At 36.2% G+C, this 14,961-nt stretch overlaps 1 protein-coding gene across 8 annotated transcripts in view; it reads left to right on the forward strand.

The window, feature by feature from the left end:
* The window catches only part of ZNF236 (zinc finger protein 236), a 77,545-nt gene that overhangs the window by 46,613 nt on the left and 15,971 nt on the right, over positions 1-14,961 (forward strand). For 6 of the 8 annotated variants that reach the window (XM_065831323.2, XM_071804314.1, XM_065831324.2 and 3 more), the window contains exons 17-28: positions 1,648-1,799; positions 2,946-3,052; positions 3,147-3,298; positions 3,416-3,628; positions 4,114-4,393; positions 4,853-4,956; positions 7,192-7,557; positions 8,921-9,066; positions 10,848-11,091; positions 11,523-11,702; positions 12,905-13,057; positions 13,369-13,559. In XM_065831323.2, coding sequence (XP_065687395.1) covers positions 1,648-1,799; positions 2,946-3,052; positions 3,147-3,298; positions 3,416-3,628; positions 4,114-4,393; positions 4,853-4,956; positions 7,192-7,557; positions 8,921-9,066; positions 10,848-11,091; positions 11,523-11,702; positions 12,905-13,057; positions 13,369-13,559 — 2,288 coding nt within the window. The remainder of the gene's footprint in view (positions 1-1,647; positions 1,800-2,945; positions 3,053-3,146; positions 3,299-3,415; positions 3,629-4,113; positions 4,394-4,852; positions 4,957-7,191; positions 7,558-8,920; positions 9,067-10,847; positions 11,092-11,522; positions 11,703-12,904; positions 13,058-13,368; positions 13,560-14,961) is intronic. The other 2 variants (XM_071804309.1, XM_071804311.1) reach the window with 2 other exon arrangements.

Here is a 14,961-nt window from a genome sequence, read left to right on the forward strand (position 1 = left end):
TTTCTTTCTCTGAAACAGTGTTAAGTGAAACAGGGTATGTATAGTGACTTCTTTTTTCCTTCTTAGCTAGTAAAAATTACTTAGTGATTAAAAAAAAAAAGTTTGTTTTTTAGCTAGCTGTTTCTTTGTACATTTAATAGTTACGTCTTTTTTTTGGTAGGGCATGGAAGTGGCATAACTTTTGTTTCAGTTGAGGCTTGGTTTTTCGTGTTCTGATCAAGCGTAGCAGGAATATAACTTTCCCATAAAGGTGCTTTTAAAATATATTTGAAAATGAAAATTACCAGTGCTCTTATCACCGTAAAGTTTTGCATCACTGTTCTTCAGGTTAATTTTTTTAAGAGTAATTGAGGTGCAAGGTTCAGCTTGTTGAATCTTTTTTTTTTTTTAATATAAACTTGGTAGTTTTAGAGAGAAAATAATATCCAAGTTGCAGCATTAGGTTTGGTGATAAATTACAACCTGACTAATAATGCTTTTAAGGTTTGTTTACATTTTTAGTTTTCATTCTGTGGTGTAAACAATAACATACAAGTAGGTATTTTTCCTATATTGATAACAGTATTCTTCTGCTGTTAAAGGGGTATTTTGGGAGAATTTCTGCTTGAACTTACACATCCCAGTTTTTGATAATTCGGAACATTCTTTAAGCATTGCTTTTTGGCCTTTGATGCTGTGATCATCTGATGTGGGTTTGTTTCTACCCTGTTTTCGTAATCTTCACCCTTTTTGGCCCCTAAAGGCAAACTGCACAGAAATTGCTGTAAAATCGCCGCCCTTACCTTAATTACTTACTGAATACTTGTGGTTTCATTTTTTCCACAATATTGATTTCTTTTTTTTATAATAGAAGCATTAAGGCTTAGGGAGATTGATAAAAGGGCATCTCTAATAGCATTAAAAAACCCTGCAATCTGAGCTATGCTTCCCTGGCTCTGAATAATTTATACTGTAATTTCATTCATTTGTTTAGAAAATGAAGTGATTAAGATCTGATATTTCAGAAGAACAAAACCGAATAAAAATTTCAGGTCTTTACACCAGAAATGTGAATAAAAATATGTTTATTTTTTACTTTGCAGTTTGCCTTTAAGAGGCTCTACTTTACTGTTTTCTAAAGAGTGGGAATATGTGGAGGAGATCCAAAGTAGGAGAAAATGGGGTTACTTTATCAGAAACTGGAGTTCTCCTATTGGGTCATCCCCTCCACTCACCCGCCATCCTCCCCACTGAGCTTTGCATCCTTGTGATCGGCTTCCAGTGTAGTTAAGGGAGCGTGGTACCAACGTGGATAAAGGGAGATGGGTCAACCTGTTTGACACATGCATGCTTACATACAAGAAATTCAAAATTTCAATGGCTCTAAGGTAATTGTGGCACCCCGAAGAAACTTCAAACAGTGTTTTTCTGTGGAGGAGATTTTCCAATAGAATTCCAGCTAATGGTAAGTAACCCTATTACGCATATTATGTAGATGCCAGAAACATTTGTGTATTTTGGCACTCAACAGTGAAGAGTATAAAATAAGTATTACTGCATGGTAATACTACTTAATCTTGTTTGAAGGTAGTCCTCAAAAAGGTGTGGTGTTATTCAAAGTCCAATTCAGTGTACTTTCCAGGTTTGTGACTGTTTAATTTCTGGCAGGTTTTACAGTGAATGACACCTACAATCAACAGACTCAATTTCCAGCTGTACAGCAGCTGCAGGATTCGAGCACACTTGAATCTCAGGCTCTTTCAACAAGTTACCATCCACCAGCCCTTCTTCAGGTTCCAAATACAGATACTATTAACGTAGTAAGTACTGCTAGAAGGCAAAATTCATTGTTCTATGTTCAGTGATGAGATATTTTTCAACACTTTCATTGGTGATTAGGTAAACTGAGAAGTCAGAAAAGTTTCATGATTTATTTTCTAGGCTGCTTATGTTTAACAGCTGGAAAGTAAAAAGTTGGGGGGAGGATAAATGGCCCAGCTACATGTTTCTGGAAAAAAGAGTTGTACATTTTGATGATATAGGCTTAAAAAAATGATATAATGCTACGAAGTTGGACTGTAAGTCTGAAACTAAGGACCTAATGTTAGAACATAATTTTATATTATTGCACTATATTCTGTTCTGATTCTGTAATGTCTATAGATACAGATATGATCCAGCAATAAAAATAACATAACAAATGTGTAGTGATCATTCATGGAGCCTGCAGGTTGCAGTGTATGATGTTCTTTTGTGGTTCTCCTCTGGTCAAACTTGTAAAAACTTTAATTGCTGAAAATACAGTTTAGATACAACGTTTTATGGTGGTAGCATTACTTAGAGTGAAGACCATCTGTAGTAATGTGTTTACCATGGTGACCTGCATGAATTATTGTCCCTTCATGCTTATTTACAAAGGGCAAATGCCAGTCAGAGAACTGAGATGGGTTTTAAGATTTGGAAGATTGAGTAATTTCAGCATACAGGCTTTGGAGTTTGCTTCTCAAATCTTACAACATGCTGTTATTCTCGAGGTTTATTCTGTGGTGGTTTTTGCTTAGAGGAAAATCCTGTTCAGAAAGTAGTGAGGTCTGTCAGCACCACTGTGTTTTGCTACTTGGTGTGGGGCTTATACTGTTTTAAATGACTGCTTTAGTGTTAGATTTAGCCCCTTAAACACCAGAAGATCTGCAAGACTCAAGTTTTGGTGTAGATTCACAGGGAGGTCTAAGTGCAGCATGATGTCTGTTTATTCCGATTCAGTAAGTGCACATTTTGCTGCTTTCTTTCTCATTATGAAAGAGTGGGGTATCATATCCCACTCTTAATTTCATGTCAAAAAGTTAAGCAAGCGTAAATTTGATCACTTGTACTGACTGTAAATTCTGTATTTTTTTTCTTGCCTATTTCTGTGACTTCATTTCAGTATTGTGTTATTGACATTAACTTTAGGCTTTGATTTCTAGACTACTCGCTTGATACAAGATCAGTCGTCACAAGAAGAACTTGAATTGCATACCCAACGGCCTCATTTTCTTGAGGATAATGAAGATCAAAGCAGGCGTTCGTATAGGTTTGTTTCGCTTTTAGGTTCTGTCACAGAATCTCCTGAATCTTTTATGGCTAATAATTATATGCAACTAATGAAAACAATTTTCTTCTAATAGATGTGAATATTGCAACAAGGGTTTTAAGAAATCCAGCCATTTGAAGCAACACGTACGATCACATACTGGTGAGAAACCTTATAAATGCCAACTCTGTGGCCGTGGCTTTGTTTCCTCAGGAGTTCTTAAGTCACATGAGAAGACTCATACAGGTAACAGTGTACACCAGCTCTGTATTAGCTTAACTCGTGTTTGGGTTTTGTGGATGTCCTGTATACGTAAATTTAAACAAATGGTGTGCTACTTTTATTTGTTTCTGTTACTTTAAGGAGTTAAAGCATTCAGCTGTAGCATTTGCAATACCTCCTTCACAACTAATGGCAGCCTTACCAGGCACATGGCAACTCACATGAGCATGAAGCCTTACAAGTGCCCATTCTGTGATGAAAGCTTTCGAACAACTGTTCACTGCAAAAAACATATGAAAAAACATCAGGCAGTCTCCTCAGCTGTAGCAGCAGCTACAGAAACAGAAGGGGGAGGTAAATTATTTCATTTTTACTCTTGCAGTCCTTACTACGTAACAAGTACAGATGTTTCAGTTGATTACATGAATGCTGTGACAGTCATGTTGTAAATTAGCCTTCCAGCATGGATAATGTCTAATGGCCAGAGCCACTGAAATTGCTCTGTTATCTAAATTGTTTAAAGAAATCAGTTTTCCGGGAGTCTGTCCAGTGTATTCAAGGTTTTGAATGTTACATAGTTATTTTAGTGTGTCACTGAAGTAGAACATTATTTGTCCTAAATGGCTTACACCTGTATTTAATTATTGCAAAATAATAAGAATTTTAAATCCGGATTTATTTAAAAGAAGTACAGACATGAGCAGTGAGATCTCTGAAAGAGGTCTAAGTCCAAGCATGTAATGTAGTGATCATGTGTTTAATAACAAACCCTTCTATTTTGGTAATTGCAGCTGACAGATTAAACTAGACAGACGTGTATTTTTTTTTTTTTTTAACAGTTGCATGTGTTGAAGATGATGATGAAAACTCTGAAAGAACTTCCAGAAAATCTCGTCCTGGTGTCATAACCTTTACAGAAGAAGAAACAGCAGAATTGGCAAAGATTAGGCCTCGAGAAAGTGCCACTGTCTCAGAAAAAGTTCTTGTCCAGTCTGCTGCAGAGAAAGACAGAATTAGTGAGATCAAAGATAAACAAGCAGAACTGGAAGCAGAGCCCAAATATGCCAACTGTTGTAGTTATTGCCCCAAAAGCTTTAAAAAACCCAGTGATCTAGTCAGGTAAGGGGCAGAGAAGTTTTGCGTATTTTCAGTTTTCTGAGTTGTTCACCAGAAACTTACCAGTTAGAGTTTCATATAAATTTTTAATGCCTAAGCTAAAGTTTGACTCATATTTACACACACTTCTCTTTTTCAGAAGGGTCTAAAAATGTGTCAAAATGTTATCTATTCTGAATATGACTAAACTGGCCTTTTCATATTTATTTACCTGCATTATTAAAAATATTGTTAGTAAGTTTTAGAATAAATTATTTTCTTACTATAAGACTTGCATATGAAAATATACAAAAATCAGTTTGAAAAAAGGCAAATGCTTAAACAATTTTTACTAGTTTTGCTTAATGTAATGTTAATGTAAGTATTCAATAAATTTTAAAAATAGTTAGATACAAAATAAATATTTCTACAAACTGATATAAAAGTAGAAAATCACATATACATGTATTCTGGAATTATTAGGCATGTTCGTATCCATACTGGAGAGAAGCCGTATAAGTGTGACGAATGTGGAAAGAGTTTCACTGTGAAATCCACTCTGGATTGTCATGTTAAAACGCACACAGGTCAGTAAGATTTTGTTTAGGAACCAGTTACTTTCTTGACAAGCTGTTCTAACTGAAGATTTTGCAAGGAATGGTATGTTACACTATGATCTGGGAAATGACACTGAATGGCAGTGCTAGGTAAAATCTGGTACTTAGAGCATCATCAAATTAATCATGTTATGATATTTTGAATAAACCATATTATTACAGCTGCCTGTATTAGTAGGCTTATAAAACAGTCATAGGCTTAGCTCATGTAAAAGCTGTGTATGTATCTCTAATATATTTGATTTCAAACCTGCTGTAGCATTTCAATGCGGAATTATTTTCCTGAGCAAGAGGGTAGAGTTAGAGGATTTTATAAAATTAAAATAAAGAAAAAACTTATAAATGTTAATGGTTTTGCCGCTAAGTAGATTGAAATATAAGAGTACAAAAAACATGAGCATTCAGCTATTTCAATCATGCGAGTTGAATATAAACTTAATTTCTGTAATATTTAGGCTTTTACAGTGGTTTATTTGTATTCCTGAGAGAGGTCTGATTTTAATAGTAGTATCTTTCAACCCCTGTTTGGGGTAAATTAAAAGAAAAAACTCTTTAAATCTTTTATACTCATTTTCTTCTTCCCATTGAACTTCTGTAATGAACCCAGTGCTAACTAATTAATTTCTAAAGCTGGCTACAGTTTTGCTAGAATGCATTATAAGCTGTTGTCAAAAATGAAAAAAAAAAAAAGGAAGCTTTTAATACTGTTTTAATACTGTAATACATGATTATTTTGCTCATGGAAGCTCCTGTTCTGCTTCAGTGTACTTGTACTTTCGACTTTTGTTTAGTAAGAAACACTACTCTTGTGTGTAGATCTCTGTGTAGATTGGTGACAGATGCTAAGGATAATGAAAAGAACAAAGCAGGGATTTGATTGTGTTTGTCTAGGTTCAAGCAGTTCGCAAGTTGTGGGACTTTGAACTAGCGATTTTATCTTTTTGCTCACTACCTTTAACCAAACATTCCACATTAGTTTTATCCAGTTGTTTTCTGAACCCTGAAAAACTGTGTAAAAAACAAATGGCCTCCTGTACATCCAGTAATAGTAAGTTCCTTGATTCACATTTGGTTTTCAGTGTGCCATCTGATTATTTTATTCTTAAGCCCACTGTTCTTTTGTTTTCTTTAATTCATGAAAGCACTCTGTCTTTTCATCCTGTGACAACAATTCTTCTAAGGTCCTCTCAAATAAAACCACCGTAAAACTCCAAAAATGCAGATACAGTTGACTTAGTGAAAATCTGGTCTACTTCAAAGAGCTCTCATAGATCTGTGAAGTGTAATTTTCACTACAAAAACCACATCAACTTTGCCCTATGAAGTCATTTGATCTTGTGGGGTTTTTTTCAGTTTTCTTTAACAATTGGACCAGCTTGTGTTGGATGAAGTTTAACTGGTGTGTAGTTTCTGCGTAAGAGCACTGGAACCCTTTTCAGAGGGCTGTTTTAATCTGTGGGAAATAGCTACAGCTAATAGTTCATTGGTTTTATGTTGAGCCATACTTATTTTATATAAATGAATGTTTAAAAAATATACAGTGTGATGGTCTGGAACTTCCCTAACAACCATTCTGTTTGAAAAGCTACTCTGCTCCTCACCTGTAAAAGAAAATTGCCTGGTTAGGAGCCTGCCTGACTTCATCTGTAATAGACCTTGATGTAAAGAGTTATTTTGGGGTTTTACTGTAGCTTCTATCGTATCAGTACCTTTCAGACCAGCAGGCTGGCTGGAAGGTTTCCTGCGAGATGCGCGGTTCTTCAGCTGAGCGCTTAGTTTATGTATCCTGACGTAGCATCTAGTGGGATAGAGCAACTGCTGGAATTAAGGAGGAGAGGAGTGGCTAAGTAAAGAAAAGCCAGATAAACCTTCTAATTCTCCAGTTTTATGATCTGTGCAGTTGAAACAACTTGATTAGTCAGGAAAGTGAGATGATGAGGACAGAGGCATCAAAGTGACCAAATAAGATTCTGCATGAAAGATTTAACAGCACATTGAGTTTTAGAAATAGGAAAAAGTTAAGATACTCTTCATTGAGATCAATAATTCATTTAAAAAGCAGCCAAATTATAATGAAGAACACTAGTTATTTCAAATGTGCTCTGTTCAAATTAGTTTAGAATATATTTTTTTTACATGTTGGTACACTGCTGTCGACTTTCAGAGGTTTTATCACTTATCTTTCTGTTTTTGAAACTTTTCCAGGCCAGAAGCTCTTCAGTTGTCATGTATGCAGTAATTCTTTTTCTACAAAAGGGAGTCTAAAAGTCCACATGCGTCTGCATACAGGAGCAAAGCCCTTTAAATGTCCGCACTGTGATTTACGGTTTCGTACTTCAGGGCGCAGAAAAACCCACATACAGTGTCATTATAAAACAGAGACAAAGAAAGTTAGGAAGCCTGTCACCCGTACTTCAGCTGAGGGACTGCAACCGGTCAATCTTCTTAATTCAGCCTCAACAGACCCTAACGTTTTCATCATGAATAATTCCGTTTTGACGAGCCAGTTTGATCAAAATTTACTTCAACAAGGACTTGTGGGCCAGGCTATCCTGCCTGCTTCAGTGTCAGGTAAAAATGGATGACTTTTTGATGGTGGTGTTGAGATCAAGTACTGAACATTGCTTTCTGTTAAAGTTCAGAAAATTATACCAAACACTACTTCCAGACAGGTAAGAGTTATACTGAATTAATGATTCAGTGCAACATGGTGACATAAATAGAAATTTATTTATTTAAGAATGTGGGGGAAAATGTATGCAGTTCACCTAAAAAGATCTCTTCAATTCTACTGTGGTGTTACACCACAGAAAGGAAGAAAATACAGACGGCAAGTAGCTGGAGTACTTGTATTCTTTTTGGTAGTACTCTGTTGCGTTTTCTTAAAAAGGAGAGAAGCAGAACAATTATTCTGTAAGCTTTCCATTCCGTAAGATTTATTTTGTATTCAAGCATTAGATCATAGAGCAAAGTAATAGCTTGTCTACACTAGTTACTTACATGAATAATGAAGAGTGTGCTTCAAGTGCACATGCTCTAGTGTACATGTGTAGTTAATAGTCTAAAATTTAAAAAAAGTAAAAACACCTTGATACATAAACCTAGTGAAATCTGACTGATTGACAGTGACTACAGCTGCATTAGCACATTAAATGTGCCGCAGACCATGATTTGAGTCTGAGGCAAACTGGCACAGAATACCCAACATGCTTCATGTTGCAAGAAAATGACCTTTTGAGAATGATCTTTGCTAACTTCTGAAATACTTTCAGGAATTGTGTAAGTGCCAACTGGCCTCAGGCAAAGATGGGACAGGGATGGTTTTAAGAGCAGAATGCTGTTCAGGTATCCTGAAACATTCTCTGGTACTGTTAAATTTACTACTTAAATTGTGGGCCTTGGGCTGTCTGTCACTTCTGAAAGTAAGATTTTGATTTTCTGTGTTGCTTCAGCACTTTTTTCTGTAAATGTCTATGATTTTGAAGATATGCCCGCAAATTCACAGTAATGCACATAGGATGAACTTTGATACCTTCTTGAACGATGTGCTGTGCAAAAAATGGGGCAGTAGCTTCCATATGTATGTTCGGAGTCAGAATGAACATATCATGTGTGAGTGCTGCTTGTATTTGGGCACTGCATGCTATCCAAGGAGATTTATCCCAAATTTCTCCAGGTTCCAGAGCTACTCCGGAGTGCTTCTTGTTTTGTAGGATGCTGTTATAGCTATTGCTTGAATAATAATGATCCTTAAATGATACAGAGTATGTGAAGCTTTAAAACAGGCAATAATCTACTTCAAATTATTTTTCTTGGCATAGATAAATGTGCATATAGCTTTTATATTGATTTAATTTATAAAAATAAACAAGTTTAAAGAGGCAGTCAGTAATGATAAAGAAAAGCATTATAATATAACTGTTTTCTTTGGTAGCTGGAGGTGACTTAACTGTGTCCTTGACAGATGGTAGCTTGGCCACTCTTGAAGGAATACAGTTACAACTTGCTGCTAATCTGGTTGGACAAAATGTTCAAATTTCTGGAATAGATGCTACCAGTATTAACAACATAACATTACAGGTAGGTTGCTCACAGTTTCATGCTTTTAATTTTATAGAGTTACTTTGAGGGCTGAAGGGAGTTTGAGGATGACCATGAGCCAGCACTGTGCCCTTGTGGCCAGGAAGGCTAATGGCATCCTTGGGTGTATTACAAGGGGGGTGGTCAGTAGATCGAGAGAGGTCCTCCTTCCCCTCTATTCCGCCCTGGTGAGACCCCATCTGGAATATTGTGTCCAGTTCTGGGCCCCTCAGTTCAGGAAGGACAGGGAACTGCTGGAGAGGGTCCAGCGTAGGGCAACAAAGATGATTCAGGGAGTGGAGCACCTCCCTTATGAAGAAAGGCTGAGGGAGCTGGGGCTCTTTAGTTTGGAGAAGAGGAGACTGAGGGGTGACCTTATTAATGTTTATAAATATATAAAGGGTGAGTGCCACGAGGATGGGGTCAGGCTCTTCTCAGTGGCAAACAATGATAGGACAAGGGGCAATGGGATCAAGCTGGAACACAAGAGGTTCCACTTAAATTTGAGAAAGAACTTCTTCTCAGTGAGGGTAACAGAGCACTGGAACAGGCTGCCCAGGGAGGTTGTGGAGTCTCCTTCCCTGGAGACATTCAAAGCCCGCCTGGACACATTCCTGTGCGACCTCACCTAGGCGTTCCTGCTCCAGCAGGGGGATTGGACTAGATGATCTTTTGAGGTCCCTTCCAATCCCAAACATACTGTGATACTGTGATATAATGTAATTCTGGAAGAGCCCCCTCGTTGTACCTTGTTAGAAGACTTAAAGAACTGCTGCACAGAAAATCTGTTGGGTTTTTTTTCCTATTGTATTTTTTCACTTTAATAGCATTTTAGGCTCTCCACCCAACCCCCTGAAAGAACCCCTCCCCCCAGAAACAAATAAACCCAATTTATTGCAGAGTGTTCTTTTCCTTAACATAAGACACCTGTGTTACTCAGCAAGCTTTTAATGTTTGGATTCACAACTTAAGTTCCCATTGAGCTTGTAAAATGAATGATAGAAAAAGGTGAGATGATTACATTTAAAAATTTGTATTTGAAATTATGCGAAATAATGATTTTCTTGAACTTCGTTGTGATTGATGAGTTTCAGAGAATCATTGAGGCTGGAGGAAGCCTCTGGAGGTCACCAGGTCCAGCCCCAAGCTCAAGGAATGGACATGTTCAGAGTTACATTGAGTTACTCAGAGTCTCTCTACTCAAGTCTTAGCATAAAACAACAACAACAAAAAAATCTGTATTTTACTTTTGTTTTCCGCAATCCCCAAACATCCCTAAAGAGTAAAAAATGTCTGTATTTAACTATCAAGAACTTTGACTGTTTGTCTGTGCACTGGGACCTTAGTGAGCCCTAGTAGCAGATAAAATAGATAATTTCTGATGTCGGTCTTTTTTCTACTCCATGCCTTTTCAGTTTCAGAGACCTGAAGACAGTGATAAATGCTGTATGCAGCAGTAAGACAGTACAGAATGCCAGCAGTGTGGGTACCTGGTGCTCAGCATGCTCTTGTATAACTGTGATCATGATTTCCTGAACATTTTGCCGGGGAAGGAAGGGGAATATCTACAGGGGAAGCTGAATAGACTGTTTATGTAGTGACTTTGCAGACTGGCTATATATAGACACTTTAAAAAGAAATTTAAGTTAAAAATGGTCAGTTATAAAGTTTAACTATTATGTATACTCTATATGCAATGAATATGAACTCTGTTTTAAGAATATTCACTTAACTCATATTTGTTAACTTGAGATTGATCAGATGGAAAACTTGCTTTTCAGATCGATCCAAGTCTCCTACAGCAGACGTTACAGCAGAGCAATTTACTTGCTCAGCAGCTGACTGGAGATCCCAGTATGGCTCCACAGAACCCTTCCCTCCAGGCAGCAGAGAATGCAGTGCCAGCTAATGTGGTTATTCAGCCCATATCAGGCCTGTCTTTGCAGCCCACAGTAACGTCAGCTGCTAACATGACAATAGGATCCTTATCTGAGCAAGAGTCTGTACTGACAACCAGCGCTGGTGGTAAGCGGTGTCAATGGTTTCACTGTGCTTTGAATTTCTTAATTGTACTTATGGTATTACCCACAGTGAGAAAATGCATCCCCGAAGTCAAATACCTCATTTAATAAAATAAGCATACACTTCTTTATGAGCATCTTCAGCAAATTTTACAACTTTGTGTTACCATTTCTGAATATTTTTTTTCAGAAGATGGAATCTATAATGAAAATATTGAAGATCATTTATAGTCTTCAGGAAAAATGAAATCTTTGTTCTGAAGATCTTTAGCTGCCAAGGAATAAATTGGTTGTGAAAACAAAAATTTCTAGCATCTTATCTTGGCTACATCTTTTATAGTAGTTCAAAAAATAATGTATTAATTGCTTTAAAATGTTGTGTCTATTACAAAGAAAGGATCTTCATTTTTTTTTGTTCTATCCACTTATATTTAGGTGCACAGGACATCTCTCAAGTCATGACTTCACAGGGTATGGTATCATCTTCAAATGGACAACATGAGATAACATTGACCATAAATAATTCCAGTTTGAGTCAAGTTCTAGCTCATGCTTCAGGTTCTACTACTGCAAGCTCATCAGGAAGTCCTCAAGAAATCACTCTTACAATATCTGGTTGGTATTTTTAGTGATCTTTAATGATTCCAGATCTGTATTTTATAAGGTAGCTAAACAGTAGCATTTGGGCATATTTTCACTGTCCACAGCTTTCCCGTAGTGTTTTTGTTGTGGTTTTTTGTTTTTTTTTTTTAATGTTCATCAGCTTTAAAAGATACTCCCCAGATCTGCTTTTGAAAACAAACACCTTTGGGGACAAATATTAGATTGGTTCCCTATTTTGTTCATAGCCTTGAGTTAACAGATACTTATCTTGGTGGCAAAGCCTCTATAACCAGGGCTAGTACAACTCCTCGGCGGTACTGGAGCAGGGCAGGCGTTGGGGGCGAGTTTGTTTAATCTGGGTTTCTTTAAATGCCCATGGAACCATATTCTGATACAAGTTTTGATCATTCTTTGAGGTGTACTCAGTCTTTATAATATGTGGTTAATGCTTCAGGTGTTTTTGAGAAAATGTAGACCAACTTTCTTCCTGAAGAGACTGATCCTATATACACTATGAAAATCTTCCTGTTTCCCCCAAAGACAGGTTATATTTTGTGTCATAACATTTATTTAATAGATCCAGTATAATATTTAGTCATTTTCTCTTTCTTATCCTTTTTTATTTTAATTGATTTTCCTTTCTCTTTTTTCCCATTTTCTGTAACATGTTTACTGGTTTTGAGTGTAATGACAAGAATGTCAGTGTTAAGGTCTCAGGGTCCAGCACCTGTGGTTTTCTGCTTGTTAATGGATGCTCATGCATAAAAGGAAAATGGAGTATAGATGTCTAACAGCTGATAGAGTCTACTTTGAGTTTATATATATTCTGTGCTTGTTGACCATTCCACAAGATTAATGCCGTGCGAAGTGATGTTTTTACAAAAGAGGACGTGTTCAGTGCAATTCATTAACCATTTAGTAGATTGAAAAAAATCACGTTTTAACCGTTAGCATTCAGTTTGCTAGGTTTTTTATGGTTTCATGAAGCACAACTATTTCTCTACATGTTAGTATCCAGATATGCATAATCATACCTGTATTGAAAACTTGTCAAACCTCTGCATAAAAATCTGCATGTATAGAAATTAATTTTGTATTTCGATCGTATTTTTTTTTACTTGTGTTATTTTATGATCACTTGTTTATAGTTCTAAGTACAGTAGCAGAATAATGTTAAGACATTCCTGGTTATAATAGGACAAATTTCTATTCAGGCCAAGATCTTATTCAGCATAATTCTGGAAGCAGTGATCTGAATAGTGGCTTGAGGCTGACGGCGCCAACCATCAACAGTCAGACTACAGGTGCTACATTAACTATAAGCAACGACCAGCTTCTTTCTCAGGGAACTTCACTAAATGCTCCAGGTATGCATACAGTGATATTCTAATTAAAAAGAATAACATTTTATTAAAAAAAAATAAACCATATGAAATTGTATAATCTTGCGTATTACGATTCCAGAACATGGCTTTGTGTATACTCTCACTAGCTTTAAATTGGTATGCCAATTAAAATGAACCTTACTCCACATCGTAAGAAGAAAATGAAAACAGGAAGTCATATCTAAAATCAGTACTTTGAGGAAATCACAGGAATAAGTTTGCAGATAAGAGTTTATGTATGTAATAAATTTTATATATATATATATATTTTTACTGTTTTGCATATATTCCAGAACTTAATACAACAAGTGGAACAAACCTTCCTTCAACAACACCTATATCTCAGTCTGCAGTTTCTGCCCAGAATTTGGTAATGTCTTCATCAGGAGTTGGAGGAGATGGTAGTGTCACCTTGACTCTTGCTGACACTCAGGGAATGTTGTCAGGTGGTCTTGATGCAGTTACACTTAATATCACTTCACAGGTAAGAAATGCTTTTCTGAACTGACAAATAAACTAACATTATTGTCTTACAGGGCAGGAATTGGAAATTTTTGTGTAAAAAATAATTTTGTTCTGTAAATACCTAGTATTTGAAAAATCAGTGAACTTTCTGCCAGCTTTGTGTCCACACTGCCACCTAGGAGCATAAACTATTTAAATAGAAATACAGATACACATTGCAGGGTTTTTTTTTTCAATAAATAGATAGATTCTATGGTCTCAAACATTGTTTGACATCTGTTTTTAGTGCTAAATTAAATTGTGTACTTCATCATCACTATTAAGTAATACAGCTTAGTATTTCTGAGCTTTTTATTGTTTATTATGTTAATTTTTCTTTTCCTCCTTGTGAATGTGAGCGTTGAAGAGCAATTGCAACAGATCTTTCACAACAAATATCAGGACAGAATCTAAATTAAATTGACTGTCTTTAATAACAGGTAACATTATAAGACATTTTGTAAGAATAGTGCTGTTAGTTTTGTTTTTGTCGTATTTAAGATTTTGTGGTGTTATCAAGAGCCGAAGACATGTTGGCAAACAATGTATAGAGTGGAGAGAAAAAACAATACCTAATATTGAAAGACTACAGTGTGAAAATTTAAGGTGTTTCTTCTACTTTCTTGGATTAACTGCATTTAGATTGATTTTTTACCTGTTGACCCAAATTAAAAGATGTAATTGTATATAAATGAAAGCCTATTTGTCTAGCATATGGTGTGATTAAACCTGGTGAAACAAAGTCTGTGAGGATGATTATACACTTCCCTCTCTGCAATTTTGCTCTGGGGAGGGGAATAAAAGACTTCCGAAATAGTTCTTATGACACATTTGTGATTTCTGGCAACACGGACTAACAAAGCAACCTGTGGTTTCATTTGAGACTTTGTAATAATTTAAGCAATTACATTTGGCAGTTTTGATGTTTATTAATCAGCCGCTACACTTGATGTTAAGGCAGGCATAAATAAAAATGAAACATTCTTTTAGGTACTATGCAAATACAGTCTGTGTTGCCAAGAATCTTGATAAATAGACAAGTGGTACATAAAGGTATGGTGTTTCCTGAGGAAACTGGAAAGTCTTCGAGGAAATTGGAAAGTCTTTAACAGCAGTATCTTAATTAGTAATTTTGTACCTTAATTTCCTGTAGTAGTTTTAATTAAGAAAGGTTTTTTTAAAAAAGGAAAATACTGTGGGAACACCATGCAGGAAAGCAGAATGGAGGGGTTAAAGAAAGTATCAGGACAAAGAGACAAAGACAAGGGAAGGCTGAGACATACAGCAATTGACGTAAAGCTGGGAAAAATTAGTTGGAAGTGAGTTTCTACTCTTACAGACTTCCAGTTGTTGTTCCCCGTAAATTGGTAGACTTAAAATGG

Source organism: Patagioenas fasciata, chromosome 2 (assembly GCF_037038585.1).
Source record: "Patagioenas fasciata isolate bPatFas1 chromosome 2, bPatFas1.hap1, whole genome shotgun sequence".
Lineage (NCBI taxonomy): Eukaryota > Metazoa > Chordata > Aves > Columbiformes > Columbidae > Patagioenas > Patagioenas fasciata.